At 44.8% G+C, this 26,423-nt stretch overlaps 1 protein-coding gene across 5 annotated transcripts in view; it reads right to left on the bottom strand.

Annotated features, from left to right (window-relative positions):
* TLE1 (TLE family member 1, transcriptional corepressor) overlaps positions 1-26,423 on the bottom strand; it is a 69,261-nt gene that overhangs the window by 16,033 nt on the left and 26,805 nt on the right. The window contains exons 6-16 of one of the 5 annotated variants that reach the window (XM_040417042.1): positions 26,196-26,300; positions 19,287-19,488; positions 18,627-18,643; positions 16,126-16,242; positions 13,345-13,398; positions 13,078-13,230; positions 10,740-10,884; positions 9,862-10,055; positions 8,959-9,035; positions 5,817-6,066; positions 4,756-5,003 (exon numbers count right to left, since the gene is read on the bottom strand). In XM_040417042.1, the coding sequence (XP_040272976.1) occupies positions 4,756-5,003; positions 5,817-6,066; positions 8,959-9,035; positions 9,862-10,055; positions 10,740-10,884; positions 13,078-13,230; positions 13,345-13,398; positions 16,126-16,242; positions 18,627-18,643; positions 19,287-19,488; positions 26,196-26,300 (1,562 nt within the window). Of the gene's footprint in view, positions 1-4,755; positions 5,004-5,816; positions 6,067-8,958; positions 9,036-9,861; positions 10,056-10,739; positions 10,885-13,077; positions 13,231-13,344; positions 13,399-16,125; positions 16,243-18,626; positions 18,644-19,286; positions 19,492-26,195; positions 26,301-26,423 lie in introns of all 5 variants that reach the window. The other 4 variants (XM_040417044.1, XM_040417041.1, XM_040417043.1 and 1 more) reach the window with 4 other exon arrangements.

Below are 26,423 nucleotides of genomic sequence, written 5' to 3'. Positions count from 1 at the left end.
GCGCCAAGAGGAAGGACTCATACCACACTGCATCCGAAGAGGAGGAAATTGCAGCAGGCAAGGGAACCGCAGTCCTGCCAGAGCCAACGAAGAATTCGAGAGGCGCTGCAGACAACAGCACTCTCGACCATGTGACCACTAGCGCAGGGAAGCAATGCTGCGGAAGGACGAATGGGCATGCATCTAGGACCCACGAACACTCCTTTGAATGAAAGGCCAACTAAATGAATGAGTACCACCCAGCTCGGTGCAGCAGAGCCTGTCCGGTCAGGTGGACAGAATGAACTCCTTAGAGACGAGTGCAAGGCTTGCGGCAAGCATCGTATCCCAAGAAAACAAAAGTATGCCGCAGGAAGCAGGTGAGGCATACGTACGAGCAGCCCCGTAAGCAGCGAGAAGGCCAACCCACCTAGAAAAAGGGGGGCTCGCCCCAGAGTGCCACAGCATGTACGGAATTGCAAAGTGCAACCTGAAAGGGAGTTATGCACAAACCTAGTATAGCATGCGATGGAACGCAATCAGTCCGCCCCGAAAGGGGGGAAATTGTACCTGGCCAACTGTAGTCGGCAAGAGTGCAAAGGCCCGTCCCAAAAGGGAGTGATGCCTAAGGCCGTACCTACTTCAGAGAAGCAGGACATACCCTATAATCCAGCAGGAACGCAGGAGGTCCACCTAGTGAAAGGGGAACATGCACAGGGGTATCCTAGCATTAAGTGAGTGTGCAATAATACACCCAACACTGAACTCTGTGAGAGTGCCACTACTCTGCCAATGAAGGGGGACATGTACAAGTCCAGCACAGCCATACAAGGACAGCCGTGAATCTCATGAGCGTGCCAAATTCTGCCCTTGAAATGAGGGGTGGTCACGCACAAGGCCAGCACCGTATCCAATGGAAGTGCAAGCGTTCCACCCATGTTAGAGGGCTATTCTCATGGCCAGTAATGTATCCGGTGAGAGTGTAGCATGCCGCCCAGAAAAAGGGGGGTAAAGCACATGGCCAGCATCTCATCCAGGGAGAGTGCGAGCACACCGCCATGTATGGGAGTCATACACATGGCCAGCAACGTACTGGCGAGAGACACACACAGTCAGTAAGAATGTGTGTATGTCGCCTGAGGAAGGAAGGCATGCCCCTGGCTGGCAGCGAATCCAGCAAGAGTGCGTACACCGCCCACGGAAGAGGGGTCATGCATATGGCCGACAGCGGATCCAGCGAGAGTGCAAGCACCCCGCCATGTATGGGGTACATGCACATGGCCAGCAACGTACCTGCGAGGAAACAACCACAGACAGAGGGATGTATGTATGCTGCCTGAGGGAAGGAGGCATACCAAAGGCCGGCAGGGAATTCAATGAGAGTGCAGCATACCACCTATGAAATGGCCGGCAGCAAAACCAGTGAGAGTACATCATAGCACATCAGTGAAAGTGCAGCATTCCGCCTATGGAAGGGGGTCGTGCACATAGCCAGTACCGTATCCGGTGAGAGTGCAGTATTCCGCCTAAAAAAAGGGGGTCATGCACATGATCGGCAACAGATCCAATGAGAGTGCTGCGTTCCGCCCAGGAAGGGGGTCACGCACATGGCCGGCAGCGAATCCAGTGAGAGTGCAGCGTTCCGCCTAGAGAAGGGGGCACACACATGGCCGGCAGCGAATCCAGTGAGTGCTGCGTTCCGCCCATGGAAGGGGGTCACGCACATGGCCGGCAGCAAATCCAGAGAGAGTGCAGCGTTCCGCTTATGGAAGGGGGGTCGTGCACATGGCCAGCACCGTATCCGGTGAAGGTGCAGTATTCCGCCTAAGAAGGGGGTCATGCACATGGCCAGCCGGCAGCCAGGGAGAGTGCGGTATCCCGCCTAGGAGGGGGGGGGATATGCACATGGCAGGCACCATAACTGGAGAGATGATGAATGCTGCCTACGGAAGGGCCGCATGCACTTGGCCAGCGCCGTATCCTGGAAGAGGCAAGAAAACCGCCTAAAAGGGGAAATGCCCTAGCAGCGACGCAGGCTGGGAGCGCAACACCATGCCGCCTGTGGAAAGAGGTCATGCAGACATGCAGCACTACTGATGAGGCTGCAGCGTCCTGCGCAGTCCAATAGAAATTAGTGATCTGTTATTTATTTATTTTATTATTATTTTTTTTTTTTAAACACAGCCTCTCTGAGGCTAAAGGGGAGCCACCATATAGGGGCACCTGAGAGACAGGAAAAAAGGGGGGCCAACTATACAGGCCCATTTGGGAGCCGGCCTGTACCCAAAGGGTTAACAGGGATCCGGCCTGGAGGGTGGCGCTGCGATCCCCAGAGGGCGGAGGAACCTCCAGGCGGGAAGAATTCGTGCCTGGAGAAGTTCCCGCCCCCTCCACCAGAGACCGGAATATTGCGGCCTAGTAGGCCGCGAAGCCGGGGGCTAAATTTGCGGCGCCCGGCCCGTTATACCGCCGGGGCCTGAGGCGGAATGGCGCTTCAAACCGGCCGCGGGAGCCCACCCCGCGGGCCGGTCGGAACTGCGGCCCAGCAGGTCGCGAAGCCTGGGACCAAATTTGCATAGTCAAGCCCAATGCCGGCCGCGGTAGCCCACCCCGCCGGCCGGAAGAGACAGGGACCCGGAATGGCGGCTTGCTGGCCGCGGGAGCCCACCCCGCCGGCCGGAAGAGTAAGGGGCCCGGAATGGCGGCTCGCCGGCCGCGGGAGCCCACCTCGAGCCCACCCCAAGGAGCCTAAAATTTTTGTGGCGCCCGGCCGCACCGGAATATTAGTGCTGGCCGGAGGTGAGGCCTTACTCCACTGCAGCGTCCTGCACACTCCGGTAAGGCCCAATGTGATCAGGCGAGATGGGGGGGACCAGAGAGGGGGTGCCCGTGAGGAGAAGGCAGGCGACGGCAAAAACTATGTCGCAGCTTCTGCAGCTAGCTGTGGGGAGACAGCCACTAGCTGCATGTACTATGAGGGCCAGGAAAAAGGGGCGGGGAGCAGATTGCACCCCAGGGGCCAGCCTAGGTCCAGCAGGGGAAGGGTCCAGAGGCCCAGTATGGGGGTCAGGCACGCAGGAGACCAGGGTGGGGGACGTAGGGCTGGAGAAGCCTCTCTCTTACCACAGCCGTCTTCACCCTCGGTCCATTCCAGCAGGGTCGCCCCTTCAGCTACTGGCACCGTAGTGGCAGGACGCTGGAAGAGGGACTTGGTGTGCGGGCGACCCTTGCGCTGGCGGGATGTAGGGGAGCTAGGCTGCCCTGATCCACCTTGCCTTCTGTGGGGGAGGCAGCAGTGCGGGTGACCGGCACTGGCGCAGCTCAACCCCGGGAGAAACAGAGAGGTCTAGTGCGTCTCTGTTGTCTCTGATGATCTGGAACAAAAAGAAAAAAGTAAAAATCTAAAATTTAAACAAGGAGAAAACAGCCCTGCAGAGCAGGGAGTGTCTTGCCTCCTTGGACACTAAGCAAAAACTGGCAGTCTCTCTCTCCAGGCTGAGGGTATAGCTGTGGAGGAGGGGCTTAACAGTTTTCACTTAGTGTCACGCCTCCTATGGAGACGAGCTATACCAAGGTCTTCTGTGTCCCCCAAGGAAACTGGGCGAGAAATGATGATTGGACATGGATACAAAATACGGTCGCGTGCATGAGGCCTTAGGGTGGAAGACTGCAAAGGATGGAAATCAGCAGAGTCATCTGCTACAATCCATCACCTGAAGATCTGTGGACTTTGTTTTAGCCACTGAAGTCAATGGAGAAGATCTGCAATAAATCAGAGCTCCTTCCGCAGAGGAAATTGACCAAGTGCAGGTTTTTTAAACCCAAGGCATGACCGTTGAACTTTGAAAACTTTTGGAAAATCTCATCCACTTAATGCTACTGTAACATTACATTATGTGTAGGCAACGTGTGTCGTGGGCTTACTCTTACCAATTCTGTGAAGGGGGCACACTAGTTAAATGTGTAGCAGGCCATCGAGCATCAAACCAACTGGCAGAAAGCATCTAAATTTTTCAACTGTAAGGCTAAATGCACACTTTCAAGATTGCGTGCGGAAAATCCGCACCGGTGGTCATGTACATTGTATTCTATGAGAATTTGAAATTCACAATGCAGCTTTTTTCCTCGCGGATTTTCTCCATTCACTTCAATTGGGAGAGTAAAATCCGCACCAATTGATGCGGACTGACTACACGGATCTGCCTGCGAATTTCAGTGCGGATTCTCCGCACATGAATCCTGAACGTGCACATGTGCCGTAAAGTTCTGGACGTGGGTCAGTGTCTTTTCATAGTGATTGAACTTTTTTTGCAAATTTCTATGCAATGTGTTCTGGTTCAACTGAACAGAATATGCACTTTGTTCACAAAACAGACCAAAGTAGCTCATGCTGCTGTGCGTTTCCTGGGAACAAACGATCCGTAAAAGAAAAAAAGATAAATAAATCTAAAGTGGTGTAAAGTAAAACTGGTTTAGTTGCCCGTAGCAAACAATCAGATTCCACCTTTCATTTCTCAGAGCTCTTTTGGACAGTGTAAGATGGAATCCGATTGGTTGCTAGCAAATAAGCCAGCCAGTCTTTACACCTGTCTGAATACACATTATAAAATTCTATGGATCCGCGTGCTGTCCATAGAGAACTTGCACAGCACACTGACCCGTGGATAAGCCCCAACGATGTCCGCAGCTTTAACATCAGGGAGGAACCAATATAAGGACTAGATTTTTAGCCCCATTAACAGAAGTAACTTATCAGCAGGAGGCACAATGACTTACCTCACAAGAGTCTGGTTGTGTAAGTCCCACACGGCAATGTTGCCATCACTACAGCAGGAGAAGCAGACCTTGGAATCAGGACTGATGGCCAGAGCATAGCAGGCAGGAGCCGATGAGGTCAGTTCTGCTTTTATACGCGGGGTAGGTGCTGCCAGGTCCCATATGGATAACGTGCTGGCCTCCCCTCCAACAATGAGGGTGCATCCATCAGGGAGTAATTTACATGACCTAATATAGTTATCCCGGTTCTATAGAAGTGGAGCAAAAAAATTAATCTTTATTATTGCATTTTTGTAGTTTTTCTGTAAACACTATAAAAAAAGGGTGTCTGACTAAATCACTGGTTCTCCAGACACAAACCAGAGACAAAGCCCACTTGCGGAAAAATAAAATGGCCCGTGACTACAGTGCGGACTATTTTGGTGGCTATAAAAAAGTTAAAACACTTATTGTGATGTTATAAATAGTGCATTATTTACACAGGTACATTCCTTCAACCGAATGACAAAGGCAGTCTGTACGTGTACGGCTGGAGAAGCCTAGGTAAACACTCCGCATAGCAACGCCAAGTCCTGAGATTATTTTTCATAACCGTCATCTAACAATTTCCAACCACCTACTTGGCAAACAAGCAGGGTAAACATACACACACACAGAGCGGAGACGATCGACTCTGGCTACAGCGCACGAGAATCAATTCTTTCAACCATCACACAATGAAGTGGCACTTAGAAGGAGCTGAACATGAGAAAGTGATCGTAAGCAGCTTGAACACAATATTCAGGCCGCTGCGCGACGTGCAGCTAAGCATACTATACTTAGACCCAAGAACACACATGAAATACTACGCAGGAAGCGGAATATTATGCAAGGTTACAACTCAAAATACACAGAACTGTAGGAAAAAATTTAAATAAACCCAGAGGCAAAATAAACGTACCCATTAGACAACCTAGAAAACTTGTTCTGGCAGTATTCAAGACATCACAAGACCAGAAAATCATTTCCTCCTTCAGTCTCCAAGGAGAAATTACCTAGAACACAAGTTCCTGCTCACTTACCAAACAGTCCAGCTGAGAGACGGGGCTTTTGTTGCCAGGTTGGCTAATGTCCCAGACCTTGACGCATCCCTTTCCACCAGTGTACACGTGTCTTGTGGGGTTGCTGATGGTAACTGCACAAACTACTTCTCCGTGATTTAGTGTGTTTATCTGCCGCGCGTGCCGAGGGATTCCTGGGCCAATGAGAGCATCAGGGGGGAATGGGACTGGCTGCATCTGGCCGTCAGCAGTAACGTGAAAGGAATAGGCCCTGGGGAAAAACACATTAAACAATGATGTAAGGATCACCTAGATTGCAGAACAAGCAGCTCTACAATATCATGCCACGATGGCTCAGACGCTTCTGAAGACAAACACAAACAAGAAAACACTTGACATAGATTAAATATAGTTTCCGATTCGGCCTGAAGCATGGAAAATAATTAGGCACTGAAACCCATAAAGAAAGGCGTGTTCTCTCCCCATCTGTGATGACTAAACAACCTAAGGAAGAACATCTGGACTTCCACTTTAATCTGTGACACTACAAGACCTTTCCTTATAGCAGGATATCCCCTCTCTTATGGGATGACTCCCATTATACTCCAATGTACTAAAGCAGCAACGCTCCGTCCAGTGTGCTATAGGACACGATTTATATTAACATGACTTCATATAAAGTAAAAACTAAGACCACAAGTCACAGACCATTTCCTGTACATTCCCAAATGTTTTACTTTACTCAGAATGGGGTGGTGGAATTCATGAAACCAGCCAAAATCCCCACCAATGTCTGGTTTTTGAGGACAACCTCAACAATGAAATGCATATACACGGTAGGAAGAGTAACCTTTACGACTCCATTCTTTCATATTACAGTTCCCAAAAGAGGTTATTTGGGTCATAGTTTTTAGCATTATTGCAATGCAAAACCTTCTTGATACGGTCCCCTCAACACCATGTCCCACAAAGCACTTTCATATAGTGCCATCACTTGATAGATGCAAAACAAAAGACAAATCTCTCCACATTGTATACTGCGGAAAGTATGCACCGTCCATATGAACCAGACATCAGGGTCAGGCAAGGTTTCCAGGATGTTCATGGACTGTGCAGTATAGAACAAGGTCTGGCACAACCATTACAACCAAGTAAAATCAAGAGGAAGATGATAAACGGGGAAAGGACACAGAGCGTTAGCCGTGTAACAGCCGTGATGACAGCAGAGGAAATACTACCCAAAACTAGGCAGCAGCATCAGACAAAGTGGTCATTTTTAGCTGCACTCTCTACCCTTAGTGTACATGGAATATGGGCAGGAATTTAAAGAGCCTCTGTCCGCATGATCAACCCTATTAAGTCAGATATATTGCCTGGTAGGGTTGATTGTGCCGATTTAACAGATACCTTTCTTTTTAGCTTGCACCACTGCAGAGTGTGAAATTTTATATTTAGGGAAAGTAAGCAGTTTCAGCACCAAGGGGCCCGCTGTAGCCCTTGGAGCACCGCTATTGCTACTCGGTGCTCAGTACACTCACCCCTCCCCTTTGATTCACATGGCTAGACAGCGTGAGGTGTACGCATTGCACCCGCACTGAATCCGGACCCATTGATTTCTATGGGGCTGTGCACATGAGTGGTGATTTTCACGCATCACTTGTGCAGAGCGTGAAAATCGCAGCATGCTCTATTTTGTGCGTTTTTCATGTAACGCAGGCCCCATAGAAGTGAATGGGGCTGTGTGAAAATCACAAGCATCCGCAAGCAAGTGCGGAAGCGGTGCAATTTTCACGCACAGTTGCTAGAAGATGATCGGGATGGAGACCTGATCTTTATTATTTTCCCTTATAACATGGTTATAAGGGAAAATAATAGCATTCTTAATACAGAATGCCAAGTAAAATGGGGCTGGAGGGGTTAAAAAAAAAATTAAAAAATTAAACTCACCTCATCCACTTGTTTGCGCAGCCGGCTTCTCTTCTGTCTTCTAATTTGCTGTCCAGGAGGAAAAGGACCTGTGGTGACGTCACTGCGCTCATCACCACATGATCCATCACCATGGTGATGGACCATGTGATTAGCGCAGTGACGTCACCACAGGTCCTTTTCCTCAAAGAAGAAGAAAGAGGAGAAGCCGGGATGCGCGAACAAGTGGATGAGGAGAGTTAAATTATGATTAGTATTTTTTTTAACCCCTCCAGCCCTATTGTACTATGCATTCTGTATTAAGAATGCTATTTTCCCTTATAACCATGTTATAAGGGAAAATAATATCTACACAACACCTAACCGAAACTTCTGTGAAGTTCGGGTTTGGGTACCAAACATGCAGATTTTTCTCACGCGCGTGCAAAACGCATTAAAATGTTTTCCGCAAAGCACCCGCATCTTATCTGGCCCAAATTCATGACGCCCGTGTGAAAGAGGCCTTAGTGATTGGTGGTGCAGCGTTATTTATGGTGTAATAACAGTCATTGGTGGCAGTGTGTGCGTTAGCGACATCAGTGCTCGTGGAAGTGTAGGTGCCTGTGGCTTCACAGAGGAGAGCAACGCAGCTGCTGGGAGGATGGAAAGGTAAGTATTCCCTTCTACACGCACAGTGCTCGCTCCGGTCTGCAGAGGCTCCGCTGCCACCAATAATTGCATACATATTGGCCAAATCACACTGGCAAAATAATGCAAATCATAAGTCTTTGCCAAAAACACACAGACACCAAAGACTGTTTTTACACCATAAACATTTGGCCACCAATGACTAAATGAGCCACAGCGCAAGCACCATTAGGCTAGGCTGTCTAGACCTGTCTATTAAAAAGGGGAGGTGAGGTGTACCGAGCACCGAGGGGAGTAGCTGTGCCAGGTCGAACGGCCAAATTTCCATAAATGTAGAAGTCCCCATATCCCCGCAGTGGTGCAAGATTATAAGCAAAAGTACAGTTTTAAATCAGGATGATCAAGTCGTACCAGGCAATACGATTGGTTTAATAGGGTTGATCATACTGACAGAAGCTCTTTAAATGAATGCAAGCTACAATAAACCTTTTCCCCAGCCACAACCTGCTGCTGGCAGATCAGATTGTATTTCTTCACTTCCTTTTAAGCCTTAGAAGAACTTGACAGAACTACTCAGCAAGGTATAAAAGGTGACCAAATGTATACATACGGCTTTCCTCCAGGGATTCCAGCTAGGTTTGGAGGCATTCCTGGCACTCTCATATGGGGAGGAGTTTCAAAGCCAACCTGTACAAATTTTAAGAGGAAACTACAGTTAAAACGTCAACTTTCCATGTGACATCCATTAGTGGCAGACATTACAGTGCCTACAGAGCTATGGGCCACTCATGTCTGGGTATTCTTCACTGTAAATGGACAACTAATTGGAATGAATGGAGCTTTAATAAATAAAAAAAATATTAAAAAAAAAAAAGAAAAGAAAGTCTACAATGAAGCACAGTGCAATGCAAGGGATGAGGTTTCACAGAACCCCATCTGCATGCAAGTTGTATACAGGATAGGTTCATGCAGAGTATTTTGGCAGAGGTTTTAAAGCAGATTTTCCTGCAAGCATTTCAGCCAGAAGCGGGTCCGAAAAGGAACTAGAAATCTAGAAGGAAGGATTTATACTTCTCCGTCCTGGTGGATCCACTTCTGCTTTGGCTGAAAAACCTGCCTCTAAAAGTCCTCCAAAAAAAAAACTGTGAACCTACCCTTACCATTCTGCATCATGCACCACATATGCCATAATTTTCTAGCAGATTAGAACACCAATGTCTCAGACTACGATGCAATAACCAAATTAAAAACCATGTCAAAATTTGCATTATGCAAAGCACTTTTAGGTTAATTCTGCAGCAAATTCTATGCGGCTGTGTGAACACTGCCTTATGTAGAGCAACAAGCTCTCCTACTGCTCTGCCAGTATCAGGCCAGCTCTTTGGTACAGAACATTCTACCTAGAACAGGCAAGACGCACAGCAGAAGAGTGTCAGCTAAGGCCTCCTCTTTACGTGCTGTCAATCAATGGATCAATTCTATTTAAGAAGATGCAATAAAATGCTGCACTCACCATTGGTGATCTGCCATAGGCCACAACAGCAGCTGCGGCCGCAGCAGCGCTCATCTGTGGAGACATATTGTGTAAACTTGCATACGCAGCTCCTGGACTGGTAAGTTCGCCGTTCATCCCAGCATGAGGTACCATCCCAAACGGAGTAGCATAGGGTCCTGGGACTGCTAGTGGTGTCCTCAAACCTGCAGCAGCTGGAAGGAAAGAAGTGCTTACTACAGGTCATAATACGCACTGGAAACTGTAGCAAACACGAGGACAAGTGTACATACACTTCCAATATGGAGTGAGGAGGGTAAAGGAAAGGACTCTCATCGAGGCAGCACTTTTTGGCTTTACGATAATGGAATTTCGCCCCCTCTTGTACAGAGCCGGAGCTTTATTTACAATATAGTTGCCTCTGCCAAGACTGAAAGATAAAGGCTGAGAGATCTGGAATTAATCTTATTCTAGGCCAAGCTCCTGAATTTTAATAGTCGCTTCACAAAGGAAAATAGATTTCTTCAAGGATTTACATGAAAGGACTTGCCTGTGAAAGTAAACATTGCTGCGATCGCTCGCTGTATGCATATAGCAAATATTAACCAACTGGAACTGGGAATTATGGGTTTGAGACCGGCATTACATTGAGAATAAGTAGATGGATATCTCCTGCCTGCCTTTCCGAAAATTGGAGTATTTGGAATTAAAATAAAGCCAAGTGTAAACAGTCTGCCTGAAAGTGGTGCAGCTGCTGAAAATGGAGTGCAAACATCTGCTATCCATCAGCCCTCTTTGATGGGAGGACCGGGGGAGAAAAACACATTTAAAGATTCATAAGGTATTATGTACGAAACATATGCAAAGTAAACAGCAGAGAAGAAAAAGGGAATTCTTACCAGCTTGGTTAATCAGAGGGTCCATGGAGGGGGGCTTGCCAAGTCCCGGGCGAAGACCTGACGTAGCACTTGTGCCGGGAGTCGGTACATCACTACGAGGAGTTGGCGTGCTTGACTTCAGGACAGGCGTGCTGGCTTTTTCATGCTAGTATCATTAAACAAATTAAATGAGTATTATTTTTAATCCAGGCCATATTACACAATTTATCACAACAGCAGCTGGGATACTGGGCATCTACTACCAGCTCCTTCAGCCAATTTTCATAAATCCACACAATGTTGACAGCATTAACTTGTGAGAAAGAAACGATGACCTTTAGTTCTACTGCCAAAACGAAAACTCAGATCTGTAGACAGCGTTACACTTTTTTCTCTCTAGCCACACAGAGGAGATTGTTTAAAACTAATTTCTAAGCCTGCATATAATTTCCTCAACGTGGTCTTTTCATAAAGCTTGACAAATTAAGGACTATTTGGCACAAAATCGCTGTACACCCAATACACTTACAATTGGCCTTCTAAAATTGTGGAAAATGAAGGCCTCCTGAATTTGCCATCACTTAAAGCAGGAATCACAGCCAAACGCCATGTCCTGTGTTGTGTATTTTTCCACTGCTATGCAGTCAGCTCACAAGACGTATAAAATGCATTAATAAACAAACATTCATACAGAATTTGACCACCATCATGCCCCACGAAAACAATACACCACAACACCCTAAAAAAACAACCACATTTTCAATGGATCTACAGGGAGTGTTCTCAGCTTCGGCAAAAATCTCTTTAAAGGGAGTCTGTCACCAGATTGTGACCCTATAGACCGCTTACATAGCGCTCTATGATTCTAATGGTACCTTTGATGTTTGCTTGTGAAGTTCCCCAAGGCAAAAACTGACTTTTATTCATATGTAAATTAGGGCTCACAAGTGCCCAGGGCGGCGTTCACCTCGTTGGAGCCCAGGCTGTTCTGCCTCTTTTCGTCATATCCCTGCCCCAGCATCTTCCTCTGCAGCGAGATCCTGCGCCTGCACTATCCATTGCTTGGCCGAGGCATGCGCACTGCGATGCCCATTGTGGGCACGGCATCGCAGTAGCTACTACGCATGCGCCGGCCAACAGCGAGAAACAGCGGCGAGGAGGCGGACCAGAGACACCCACAATGGGCATCGCAGTGCGCATGCCCTGGCCAAGCAATGGATAGCGCAGGCGCGGGATCTCGCTGCAGAGAAGGAGGACGCAAAGGAAGAGCGGGGTGGGCAGAGGAAGAGGCTGGGGCGGGGATATGACGAAAAGAGGCAGAACAGCCTGGGCTCAAACGAGGTGAACGCCGCCCTGGGCACTTGCGAGCCCTAATTTACATATGAATAAAAGTCCGTTTTTGCCTTGGGGGAACTTCAAACAAACATCAAAGGTACCATTAGAATCATAGACTGCTATGCAAGAGCGCTATGTAAGCGGTCTATTAGGTCAAAATCTGGTGACAGACTCCCTTTAAAAAAAATTTTTTTACCACTGGCAAAGCACACATCAAGGCGTTACTGTGCTTATTTATTAAAGGGGTATTCCAATCTCAGAAGTGAAAGAACACATTACAAAAGCACGCCACCCTCTACTCACCACTGTGCAAGTTGTGAAAAACAGCAACGCACTGGCTCTGCTGTCTCTGGCAGTCATAGCTGCGGCTGCACTTGCGCGATGCGCTCTCCATTCATCGCTATGGGACTTCCGCAAAACGGCATGCTCTTTGTTTATGTTGTAAACTCCAATAGCAGTGAATGAAAAGTATGCCACGCATGCATGGGGAGATCTTCACTTTTTCCGAGAGAAGATGAGGTCCCAGAGACAAGATACTCACATAAGATACTGATGCCATATTCTAGAGATATGCCATCAATGTGAGATGGAGCAACTCCTTTATGGAGTTCTTCAGACTCCTTAAAGGGCATCTGTCAGCAGTTTTGTAGGTATGAAAATGGGTGACTGGTTACATGTGCTCTTGGCAACTGAAGGCATCTGTGTTGTCGAGAAAAGTGATGTTTTAATATAGGCACATGAGCCTCTAGGAGCACTGGGGGTGTTTCTTTTACACCTAGAGGCTCTGGTCTCTGCAACTTCCAAGCCCTCTCCACTTTGATTGACAGGACCAGGTGTGATGACGTTTAGTGTCAATAACTATTGTAAGGTCACAGGCCAGCCTCACGTTGGACCTCCTAGGTATTATGGAGACCAGCTTGTCACCTTCTGTGTTACAGAACAGTTGGTAACACCTCTATTGCAGGTGAAGATGGATGGTAATGAGCGCCAGCATCAGTTTAATATTTTTCCTAGATTTACCCACCATGCTCATTTCTTTAGATTTTAAGGACGTCGAACTTCCTGATGATGCAGTAGACGCTGGACTGCTTGAGGCATCTTTCTTCATTAATCTGCTTTTATCAATACCATTTTCTCTGGGGGAATGAGCTGGGCTTGCTCTCGGAGACGATGGGTCCTAGAGACGTGAAAAACAGCTTTACATGTTGTGGTACAGTACGAGTGTAGCATTAAAACATAATAAGTCAAGCATTTGCAACAAATGCCTTTTCTTTATTAAATCAAGACTCACCTCATTGGAAACATCGACAACTAAATTGTCATCACTCTTGTCCCCATCACTATCCTGTAAAATAAAATAATTTGTAGGATTTCTCTATATGTGATCGAATCTCGCATCACACTTCATATACACTAAACTTCTGCTTTAGGACCTTATTCACATTTGTTTTAGAGGCTCAGTTCGGGACCTCAGTCGCAGATTTAAAAAAAATATATATATGATTATGCATTACACAATAGTGAATATCGAGATCACTTCAAAAAAGTCCCAAAAATGTGACCCTTGTTCCTGCACGTTTTGTCATCTGTGCTAAACTCTGAGCCTACTGGAAATGCTTGCCTTTCAAACCGGAAAACCAAGACTGTTAACGGTGTCTGGCTTTTTGAAAGACAAACAGGAAATAACTCTGCTTTGAGAGACTGGGTTATCAGAGGGCTAGAGAACATCTCCCAAGTCTGCTGCCAAGTATTTCGATTTCCTTTTGTAGCTTTAGCAAACCTCTGAAATGAAGAGTAACCAATGGCTTTCACAGCTCTTCCAAGAGAAAAATGATAAAGCAGAAGTAATTAGCATGAGCAAGCTTCACTTTCATGGGCCATCATGCAGGTCACCATTTTAGCCAGTCAGGTTCGGATCACTTTTGGAGGTAGAAAAGTATTTCCTATTATGTTGTTAAAATAAAGTATGACATTGTATAAAGTGGTAGCTTAAGGCAAGAGGAGGTGTTGGTCGTCCACTATATCTCAAGTAGGATTTATACATAATTTTAAGTTAAATAATTGTATATTGTACATTAGTACAACACTGATTTATACAATAGCTTTCTCTGCCACTTTTTGTTCTATTAACTATTTGACTGGCTCAGTGGTCAACACCGATGCCTTGCAGGCTGAGGTCCTAGGTTTAAATCCAACCAAGGACCACATCTGCATGAAGCTGTATGTTCTCCCTGTGTCTATGTGGGTTTCCTTCCACACCCAGCAAAGACATACTGATGTGGAACTTTGCTTGCTGTCCCCAATGGGGCTCCCGATCTATGATAAATGTCTGTACAGTGCAGCAGACTGTCAGCGCTATATAAGTGAGTAAAATAAAATAAACTTAGGGCTCTTTCACACTTGCGTTCTTGTCTTCCGGCATGGCATAGAGTTCCGTCGTCGGGGCTCTATGCCGGAAGAATCCTGATCAGGATTATCCTAATGCATTCTGAATGGAGAGAAATCCGTTCAGGATGCATCAGGATGTCTTCAGTTCCGGAACGGAACGTTTTTTGGCCGGAGAAAATACCGCAGCATGCTGCGCTTTTTGCTCCGGCCAAAAATCCGGAACACTTGCCACAAGGCCGGATCCGGAATTAATGCCCATTGAAAGGCATTGATCCGGATCCGGCCTTAAGCTAAACGTCGTTTCGGCGCATTGCCGGAGCCGACATTTAGCTTTTTCAGAGTGGTTACCATGGCTGCCGGGACGCTAAAGTCCTGGCAGCCATGGTAAAGTGTAGTGGGGAGCGGGGGAGCAGTGTACTTACCGTCCGTGCGGCTCCCCGGGCGCTCCAGAGTGACGTCAGGGCGCCCCAAGCGCATGGATCACGTCATCCATGCGCATGGGGCGCTCTGACGTCATTCTGGAGCGCCCGGTGAGCCGCACGGACTGTAAGTATACCGCTCCCCCGCTCCCCGCTCCTACTATGGCAACCAGGACTTTAATAGCGTCCTGGGTGCCATAGTAACACTGAAAGCATTTGGAAGACGGTTCCGTCTTCAAATGCTTTCAGTACACTTGCGTTTTTCCGGATCCGGCGTGTAATTCCGGCAAGTGGAGTACACGCCGGATCCGGACAACGCAAGTGTGAAAGAGGCCTTAGGTGGTGAACCACTGTTTTGGACACTTGACATTCAATACTTCTTTCAACTGAAAACACAAATACTAAATTATGAATTAAAAGGGTTCTTATTTATTTTTCCTATCTTCTTACCACCTGTGGAAATGAGTAAGGGGTTAATGGACTAATTCAACTACAATATATATATATATATATATATATATATATATATATATATATATAAGTTCTCCACAGGAAAGCTCATCAAGATGAAATTGGCGAGCTCCGACTCCCAGCACTTCCAACAACCAGCTGTTTGAGGCTGCAGCGCTCCCATAAGCGCTATGGTCTCCTTGCAGCTTACCCAGCAGCTCGGTACATTGTATAGTGGTTGTCCTTGTTATTGTAGCTCAGCCCCATTCACTTGGATGGCCTAGCTTATGTGACTAATGAACGTGACAGAAAATGGCCTAGAAAGAGGCCAAAGCGCTCACGGAGCCCTGTAGCCTCTTCGTACAGCTGATCGGCGAAGGTTCCGGGAGTTGGGACCCCATCAATCTCACACTGATGAGGATAGGTCATCAAAAAGGTAAATCCCAGAGAAGCCCTTTAATGAACAGAATAAATTCCCATGTCACAATGGAAATGAGCTCAGATCCCATCTAAAAGGTGATGAAACACATTAGATTATGCCAGGTGAAACCACCTATATCAGGACTAGCTGACCATCTAACTTATATCTCCTGACTATTCCCAGATGGCAATTTCCATATATCCAAATCCTGTTCCTGTTCTTAGAAGGTAAGCCGTCACCAGCTGACTCCATCCACCCTATGGAAACTTAGCTAGACACGTATGGGAGAGTTGGCAAGGACTAGCTGACTACTGAACAAATGTTCGGCTATCTAATACTTGACTTTCAACTCTCTTCCAGAAATATAACTAGTAGGAAAGGGTCATTAACTTACATAGTGGCTTGAATCTTTATCATCCACTTTCCTCTTTTTTAGGTCATTTGAATAATCTGGTCCATTTCTCCTTTTATCTGTTCCTCGCAGGCTGTCAGAAACCAACAAAGAATTACTCTGAAAAAAATAAAAATAAAAAAAAAGGTTTTCAAAGTGACTTGTCAGTGGTTAGATTGTGATAGAAAATGCCGTAAAAAAAAAAAAAAAAAAAAAAACACCCACGAATCTCCATATAGTCATAGTAGATGGTTTCAAGGAAACATTACTGCTTCCTAAACTTAAGGCAATGGTAAGCTGTGCTTTTCCAGACAAGTTGCGAATTTAACTGCAGTGACTGCATGCCTCATTCACGATACAGGGCAAATTAACTAGTGGAATTACTGTGCAGGTATTGCAATCATGTTCCCAAAGTCTCCAACATTCACCTACGAACCCAAAATTAAAAAACCTACAATGAGACTGGCTGGGTGTTTCATCCAAGCAGCAAAATAGTCAACATTAAAGGGAACCTGTCACCGGGATTTTGTGTATAGAGCCGAGGACCTGCATTGCTAGATGGCCGCTAGCAATACCCAGTCCCCATAGCTCTGTGTGCTTTTATTGTGTGAAAAAAAAAAAAGATACATATGCAAATTAACCTGAGATGAGTCAGGGACAGGACTCATCTCAGGTTAATTTGCATATGTATCATATCGTGTGTTATTTATTATTATTATTCTTTTTTTAACACAATAAAAGCACAACACACGATATGATACATATGCAAATTAACCTGAGATGAGTCCTGTACGTGAGGAGTTAGATGAGTCCTGTCCCTGACTCATCTCAGGTTAATTTGCATATGTATCTTTTTTACACAATAAAAGCACACAGAGCTATGGGGACTGGGTATTTTGGATGTGCTAGCGGTGATCTAGCAACCCATGTCCTCAGCTCTATACACAAAATCCAGGTGACAGGTTCCCTTTAAGTCAAAATCGGTCCAAGGGCAGAGAACTCTTCTAAAATGGCTACCAGTGATTTTATAGCAGACCAATGATGGACAGTGACAAAGCTTTTTAAAGTGGGTCAAACAAGGACAGTACTCAGTTCCCAATTAGCCATCGGCATCTATGGAATAGTTGATTAAACAGCTCAAGAAGGCTATTAAATACAAGGGCAATCTCATTTTACGACCAGTTTGTAGCTGTCATACTTAAAAGCTACTGCTTAAAACTAAACCTAAATAATCTAGAAAAAAAAAAAAAAAACAGATACATGCATATGACAATGGTCACTAGATCACTACCCTAATTGAAGAATTGTATCTCTGAAGGTACGCCCTTACAAATCCTTCACGCCTGGGACATCAAATTGTGGTATAAATGTTTTGGAGGTCTCTCTACACATTGATCTTAGAGGTACATTTTCACTGCATACACCTAACGGATGGATGTGAGCCATCTCCCTTGGAACTATATGTCATGTGGTCGCCAAAATCATTTGGAGGCAGCAGATCGTGCCGTCTAAAAGGCACATTGCTGCCTGCAAACAATGATTCAGTATGGGGCCGAGCAAAGGCATTAGCGATCTCTGCATGTAAACACAGTGGTCTTCGCTGACAAGCAGACGTAAAGGGGCATAAAGTGGCCTAACAGAAGAATCCAGGCAATAATTATCCAAGGGAGGCCAGGTCATTTACAAAGAGGAAAGGTCTACAGCCCTTTTAGGTTGGATGGCAACCATCATAAAAACAGGTAAACGAGCTTATCCATCTAGTTTTCAGACTTCAGCAGACTGAATCATGGAAGACAAAAGATTCGCCAAGTGAAAAGGAGACCAACTTCTGACGGTGGGACATGAAAGAGTAATGAAAGTGTCAGCTGCTAAAAGACCGCTTGCAAAGCCTAATAAATTAAGTGTGCATTTCTTGAACTCATTGTTTTTGCTTTCTCACCCATCTTTAACCCAAACTCAATCTCAAATTGATAATTCTTTTATGGTAACAGATTTAACCTTGGAATGTAGCACGTGAAAGACAAAAAAGGGAAATTTACCAGAACTGTTTTCTGTGTGAAAACAAAACTTGTATAGCATAACATTTTTTTATCTATATCTAAAGAAATTTTTTTTTTTTTTTTCTGGAATCATTTTGCAAGTGCACAAACTTTTATGTTAGTGAAATTATGGGCTGAAAATGGAGCAACAAGAAAAAAAGACCTTTAGTAAATGTTTTTGCAAATCTATTGAACACAGATCACCATACAGTGATCTCATTTCAACAGATTCAAGGAGGAGTCCTCTGTAAGGATGATTACATCTAGTCCCATTATGGTTTTTGAACCTAGCCTTAGTTCTCTACTTTCCCAGGTAATCAGGCCCTCCAATAACATGCATGGATTGTATCGGTTTGTATATGACCAATAAAACCATTTTAATGCCGATACCCGGTTTAAAAAACAGCCACCCAGTGATATGCAAACCCCTTTGAGGACTGCCCAAGCATGAAGCACATTACTTACTGTTCCTGGCTCTCTCTCTGCTCAGGAGGAAACACAGAAATGCGGATATGTCCATTAGGGTAAAGAAGCAAAAGCGCAAAAGAAAATAAAAAAATAAAAAATAAAGACAAATTAGAAGTCATAAAAGTTTTCAAAGCACATTTTATTTTCCATCCATAAGAAACACATTTACATTTTACAGAATCAAACAAGAATTAAAAGTGCAAACGTGCCTGTTACACTGCAGGCTACATGGTGTAGCTTCTGCTGCAGTTTAGTTTGATATTACTTGTGCTAGACAAAAAACCTAAAGCAAAAAATAATTTGAAACACACATTTGCAGATTTTAAAAGTTCTATTATCAGATTGATTATACAAACTGTTCGAAGATCTATGTGATTAGACAGTCTGTACATGCACCTTCCAGTCCAAGCTACATGGCTCTTTACCCTTGAGTGCTATGGCATATTAAGCTAGGTTGGTATAGCTATAGACAATTACGACAAAGTATGACCAGAGTGCTCAGTATAATTTTCATTTTGATAATTATCTTACAAAACATAAATGAGAAGAAAAAAAAAAAAAAATAGAATACAAATCGTTGTAAAGGAAAAAATAAAAATAAAAGGAGTAAAGTCTTAAATACACTTATCCCCTACATCTGCTTGCCATGCCTCTCACCTCTATGGTGGTCTGATTCGTGATGCTTCTTGTCATCCTTTATGGCAAGGTGAGATTGCCCACCAAGTGCATTAGAGAGGGCAAGGAGGCCTGCACTGCTTCCTAGAGGTGGCATACCGGGAGGCTGGAGTCCTGACGGATGTGGAGTTAGAGGCACTGGTGGTCCATGACTATGTGACAAATGTTGAGCTTGTAACTGTTGCTGCTGTTTTGGAGATTTCATGTACAGACAGGGTTTCCCAAGCAGAAGGGAAAAAGAAAGACATACACGTTAGGTGGAAAGGACAAAAATCTATTCAGTTTCTGTTGTCTATAATATACAAGCCTTAAAATAAACATGTCACCATAAAAATGCAGCATTTTATAGAGCAGGAGGAGTGGAGCAGATCGGTACCATATATAGTTTTATGGGGAAATATTCAGAATAAACTTTTAATTCATTCATTTATTTTCCTGCTCATTCTGGACTTTGAAGTCCAGGCGGCGGTCCTATCAGTGACTGACCGCTATCTCTGTATACACAGTCAGAGGACAGCCTGTCAATCACTGATAGGGCCAGCTCTCTGACTTCAAAGCCCAGAAATTAATAAAAATAAGTTTTTCTGAATCTTATCCCACAAAATATCTGCTCAGCCCCTCCTGCTCTAACATTCTGGCTGCAGCTCAAACACCTTGTATAACATGACAGGTTCCCTTTAAGAAGCAAGGCAGAACTTATTCAATATTCTGTACACACTGTACAGGTTATCTGTCCCACAGCCGAGATGAGCATTGAGATTAGATAGAAGAAACATGGCTGCTTATTTCCAGAAACAGCTCAACTCTTGTCTTTGGGATGCATCAGGATTTGCAACAAAATCCCATTTGAAGAGGATCTGTCACCACAAAATGCAATCTGAAGTCACTATGTTATGAGCAGGAAAAGCTGAGTGGATTGATATATAGTTTTGTGGGAAAAGATTCAGTCAAACTTTAAATTCACACATTTATTGCTTTTTCCACTTCCTGTGAACAGCTATCGGTACAGGAGGGAGGAGTTATCAGTGACTGACAGCTATCTGTGTACACACAATGTCATCAATAACCGATAGCACCTCCTCCTGTACCGATAGCTGTTCACAGGAAGTGGAAAAACTATACATGTGTAAATTACAAGTTTTACTGAATCTTTTCCCACAAAACTATATCAATCTGCTCAGCTTCAACTGCTCTACAATAAGATTGCATTGCATTTTGTGGTGGCAGGTCCTTCTCGCTGGCTGGGCGGTGCGCTCTGATTGGACCACGCTCACAGCCAGGGAGAAGGAAAAAAAATAAAAATAACACCCATGGCATCAGTGGGGGCCGCCCTACAAGGTAATACCATAATTAGCCCATGTCAAACTGATGAAAGGTCCTCCTAAGTGAATGGGCCTGAGCACATACCAGACAGCCTACACTACAGACAAGAGGGGCACCGATTCTAGAAGAAAGCAGCCAATGTTTTTAGTAAACTCTTAAAACCCCCTTAAAAGAATAAACATTGAAAATAACTGTATGGATTATTATGCACTCAACCAAAACACGATGAGTGGAAACTCCTAAAGAGTGTAAAAAAAAAAAAAAACTAAAACTCAAGAAACCACCAATGTGTATAGAAAAAAAAAAGCTTGCTAAAGTAGCTTAGTAGCAGGATAACATGGGGCATGACTAGTACACCTATATTATTCAGCACTAAACGCAACATAATCTACAAAGTCCAAAAAGCCAAACAAATCAAAAAAGAAGTGTAATTGTCAACTCTAGTGGCAAGCAGAAGGAGCCATACAGCTCCAAGAGTATGGACACCAAATGTCTGGAACACCTAAACATCAGATAGTAGGTGCAGGGAACAGATCACCACGCACCGTCTGCAGTGGATAGTTGATACTAAATCTAGGGATTGGAAACTAAAGCCAACAGATTACAAAAAGATAAAAGCCGGCCAGGATTAATTTCACAGATGACAACATTTTCAATCCATCAATATTAACAAAAGGCCTTCAAAAAAAAAAAAAAAGTCAATCTAAGGGAAAAGAGCAGACTAACACTTTGGGGGGAGTGTCCCTACACCTGCCATATATTATTCCTTGCCTCATATAGGACAATATATGCAACCTAGTTATTTATAGGCTTTCCAAGGATTAACAAGATATTCACACAAATAAGCCCTCAAGAGGTTAACCTCATCCTCTTAAGCTTCACACACTACAATCCTAGATGTAGCTGGCAACCACAGCCAAGGAGCAAAATAAACCAGCATCTTGCTAATCCTTGAGCCAATCACCTCATGCAAAGCGAGCCCGTGAGGAGACAGACAACTCAATCCGCCGACGCTGGCTCAGGGCAGACTGGACAGAATGCTCCATCATAAAACATTATGTAAGAAACCATCACCGCCTGTGCCAGCAACCCTATTCCACCCTATTGCTATGCATACTGCCAGCCAAGAGGCCAGGCCATTAAAGAGCTGCAGTAAACAAGATCAATGAAAGAAAAATGCATAAAGGAACTTGTGAAACAGAAAACATTCTGCATACTTCAAGTACAGAAAGGCCAGGATAGGCAACGTTTATATCTCAGTTTAGGAGATCCAGCGCAACTGCTGGATGCAAGCAAGGGTTTTTGTCTGGACCTCACTGCAATCAACGGGGGTCCATCGGTGAAGTAGAGGAATCTTTGAGCTCTGGCAGGCTGTTCTGTGCCCGAACAGAGATGTGAACGTAGCCTTAGGGCTCATGCACCTATATATATTTTGCGGTCCGCAAAAAAATAAGGATGACGTCCGTGTGACATCCGTATTGCATCTTTTTTTGTAGATCAATTGTAACAATGCCTATCCTTGACCACAAAACGGACAGTAATAGGACATGTTCTATCTATTTTGCGAAACAGCCATACCGACATACAGAAATGGAATGCAAATGAAGCCATTTCCATTTTTTTTTTTTGCAGACCCACTGAAGTGGATGGTTCTGCATACAGGCCTTAAAAAAAAAAAAAAAAAGGAACAGGAGGAAAAATAAAAATACGTTTGTGTGCATGAGCCCTTCGGCCCCTTTCACACAAGTGAGTTTCGTGAACGCACTGAATCCAGACCCACTCATTTCAATGGGTCGGTGTACATGAGCGTTTTTTTCACGCATCAGTTCTGCGTTGTGTGAAAACGCAGCATGTTCTATATAAAAGTGAATGGGGCTTCAGTGAAAAACACATTGCATCCGGAAGTGCGGATACGATGCGTTTTTTACTGACGGTTGCTAGGAAATGTTGTTTGTAAACCTTCCTTTTTTTTTTATCACGTGCGTGAAAAAACACATCAAAAACGCATTGCACTCGCATGGAAACAACTGAACTGAACGCAATTGCAGACCAAACTGACTGAACTTGCTTGCAAAATGGTGCAAGTTTCACTGAACGCACCCGGAGCCAATACACCACGCTCGTGTGAAAGAGGCCTTAGGCCTCTGGCACACGACCGTATGGCTTTCAGTATATTAGGGTCCACAAAAAACAGATCCGCAAAAAAATACGGCTGACGTCTTATTATTGTCTGAATAACGGACATGTTCCATCTTGAAACAGAACAGAAATACGAAAACAGAAGGCATACGGAATACCTTCCTTTTTTTTGCAGATCCATTGAAATTAATGGTTCCATATATGGTCCGTATACGGAATGCAAAAAACAGAACGTAAACTTGGAGAGGAGAAAAAAAAAAAAACACGTTAGTGTGCAAGAGGCCTTAAGCTGCTTTAGAGTTTCTGGTCGGTGTCCGTCATTGGGAAAAAAGTCCTGCATATGCTCCCAAACCGAAACCCGACAGACCTGATAGTCAGTGGGGTCCGTTAGGGGCTGTTCTAGTTTCAGCTATGTGCCTGATGCAGCACTTTCACCATCTCAGTTTTTCTGCTCCTATAACGAAGCAGAAGGGAAGCCATTGGCTCAACCGTGAAAGCCCTAGCATGTCACCATTTATCTATGTACATAACATATTTATAAAAAAAAAAAAAAAAAAAAGTTAGTTAAAACTGCTTATTTTTAATACATATTTAGCCCACCACCATCACAAAATTAGCTGCTGCCGGGAGGCTGCGCTAAACGTGATAGGAGAATTACGTCTGGCTTATTTGCATGAGAAAACCCATGATCTTTCACACTCCTAATAGGTGTCTAAACCGTTAAATTACTATTTCTTTTTTTCTGGTGTGAAAGCGGCAGCTCCTCGGGAGCATGCCCCCCCTCCATTGTTCTGTCTACCAAGTCTGCCTGCTCAACAATACCGACAGCTGCTATCAGACCGGCCAGTGCATACTTCCAATGCAGCTGCCGCTTCTAGCAACAGACAGGGGCTCCTAGCATCCACTCCCCTCCAGGGATACAGGTCGACACACTGCATTTTCAATGAAAGGGGGCAAAGGTCCAGCGAATTGTCAACCCAATTTTATGCTCCTGCGATTCTGCAGGATGCACAAAGGCTCCATTTAGGCAAGTGAAGCATATGCGGGAGAGCGAGACTTCTTGCACGGCCCTATAGTCATCGATCGCCCGAGAGACTCTCTCTCTTAACATATGCAAATGGACAAATCATACTTGAGGGCAAAGATTAAAGAGATGCCCGCTGTAATGGCGGCAGATCAAGGCCCTAATATACTAATGCTCATGAAAAAGAAATGAAACCGATCGCCCTGCGCAGAGATTGGATTACGGATATTGATTTTCATTTGTTCAATAGCCGCTCAAATGTAAAATAAGCTCACCATTTGGGGGAGTGGGCGATGTTAATGAAGAGCGCCGTTTAGGGGGGGGGGGGGGGGGGGGGGGGGGGGGGGAGGGGGCGCAGGGAAGAAGGTTAGGGGAGGGAATGTTTATGCAAGGCTAAGCTGTCAAGTGTAATAAAGCGGCTTGAATAAAACGTAAGCTGAAAATCCACTGAAGCTCCCCATTTCAGGGAGGAAAAAGCTATTAAAAGGAAATGAAGGTCACCCTCCCAGTTTATTTCACCTAATTGACTGCCAATGGCTTACCACAGGCAAAGCAACTGCAGATCTGCAATTGAGAAACTGATGAAAGGAGAGTTTTCAAGCTGAGACTCATTCTTTTATCAGCACTAATCCTCCCGCGTTTTTTAGGAGGGGGTTTTTTTTCCCCTCAGTCTCCAGTTGGGATGTAATTTTAAGCACAGATGGATTAACTGGTCCCATTGTCTGCAGACGTCACTGGACTATGGCACTGTTAATCCATACAGCAGCATGTCTAATTATCATTACAAAGTGTCTGAGGGAACCATAAAGACCAGCAGGGCATCTTCTCACAAGCAATTAACATAAATTGATAAATGAGTAAGCTGAATCGGCTCAAGCCGCTCACATGAATAAAATCAGAAAGGACAGCTCCTTGATTCGCCTGCGTTGGGAGGCCAGAAACGCTCTAGCCTATGTGGCGGGAATAATTGAATTCACACAGAGGGAGGAATGCATGGTTCAGTGAATTCATTAATGCGGAACAAATAACTGGTGATTGACAGTCACACGGAGGCGGCATTAGGCAATAAACAGATTAAAAACCAAGGGAGAGAGACTGGAGGGAAAAAAAAAACACACACATACTAGGATCTGCAAGGCACCATCATGTCAAGCAATTAAATATATAGGCACAGACAAGCTGCTCAATCCAGAGCCAGATTTCAGAAATGGACATTGATGAAGCAGCCCCTCGGGGATCGCAGAACAATTTGCACCATGCCACTGAAAGGGGGAGGGTTAACACCCCGCACGGTGTCACCTATACATAAGGGGTCGCCCAAAGGAGAGGATAAAGACATCACTGGATAGCTCAGTGTTTTATTTCCTCAATTCTTGGGTGACAGCGATCATCTAGTCCCCAGTGAAGACCAGTTCTAATTCAAGCCCACAATAGTCAGGTCTTGCTATTTAATCCAAGGTTATTCAGCTATAAGTAAATCCATTTCAAGCATACATTTGAATATTAGATCGAATGATATAAATTACCCCATAAATGTTTTAACTGGTGTAAAGTAGAACTGGCTTAGTAGCCCATAGCAACCAATCAAATTCCGCCTTTGGAAACTGAAAGGTGGAATCTGATTGGTTGCTATGGGCAACTAAGCCAGTTCTACTTCACACCAGTTTAATAAATGACCCCATTAGTAGTGCACATTTCAGGTAAAAGCTCACATGATTGAATATAACAAAGAACAGAAAACTCAAACGTCTATGACGTTGACCCTGAAATCCTAGGCTCCATTCCTAAGTTACGGTACTTTTTTTCTCAATATGAAAATTCGGCCTTGGGGGCAACAAGAGCAATGGTGACCCCCTTGTTACAGCAAAGCTCCACTCCTTTCGGTGGCCAGCCCCTGCTTGGCTGCTTTGAATGGCAGGGCCAAACGGTGGCAAACCAGTGAGGGAGGGAGTGGAGCTTGGGTGCAACAAGAGCACTGAAGCCTTAATCTGCATATTAAGAGAAAGTGACATAACTCTGGAACAGAGCCCCAGATCAACAAAAGAAAAAGTGCGTTGTAATCCAGTGACCCACAGCTGTGCGTCTATGCAAACAGTTTGATAGCAGGTCGGTGATGACAGATCCCTTTAAGAGGTAGGCGAGTACATCTCCAATTACAGTTGGCACCCAATGTGAGCTTGTGTTGAAGTTCATGGCAGGAAACCAGAACATACAGGTACCACCAGTCTGGAATAGCCTGAACAGTGCATGTCTATATGGAAAAATGTTCTTCTTGGGATATTATTTTTTTTAAGATACTAATATCTTGACATGGCACAGCACTAGTCTTTCCCAGTAATTCTGGCAGCAATCATGCAAACATAATATCATACATTAAACAAGTAAAGAAAGCTGGTTATACACACTGTAGGAGGTAGACCAGGAAGGCCACGTACCCCGATGATGGCATTCAGCTCTGCCATGGTCACTTGTTTGGCACGCTCTACAGCTTGAGCCACCTGTTGTTGATGCTGCACAGGAAAATATTAATTAATAAATTAATATTAAATTAACCAAAGCATTAACTTCAGAGTGGTAACCTACCTAAGGTTTCTCTCACAGGTTGTGGTCATACAGTGCCAATCTGTGGGAGA

The sequence above is a fragment of the Bufo bufo genome, chromosome 2, assembly GCF_905171765.1.
Source record: "Bufo bufo chromosome 2, aBufBuf1.1, whole genome shotgun sequence".
NCBI lineage: Eukaryota > Metazoa > Chordata > Amphibia > Anura > Bufonidae > Bufo > Bufo bufo.
Note: the sequence above shows the minus strand (reverse complement) of the source record. Positions and strands in the feature narration are given on the sequence as shown.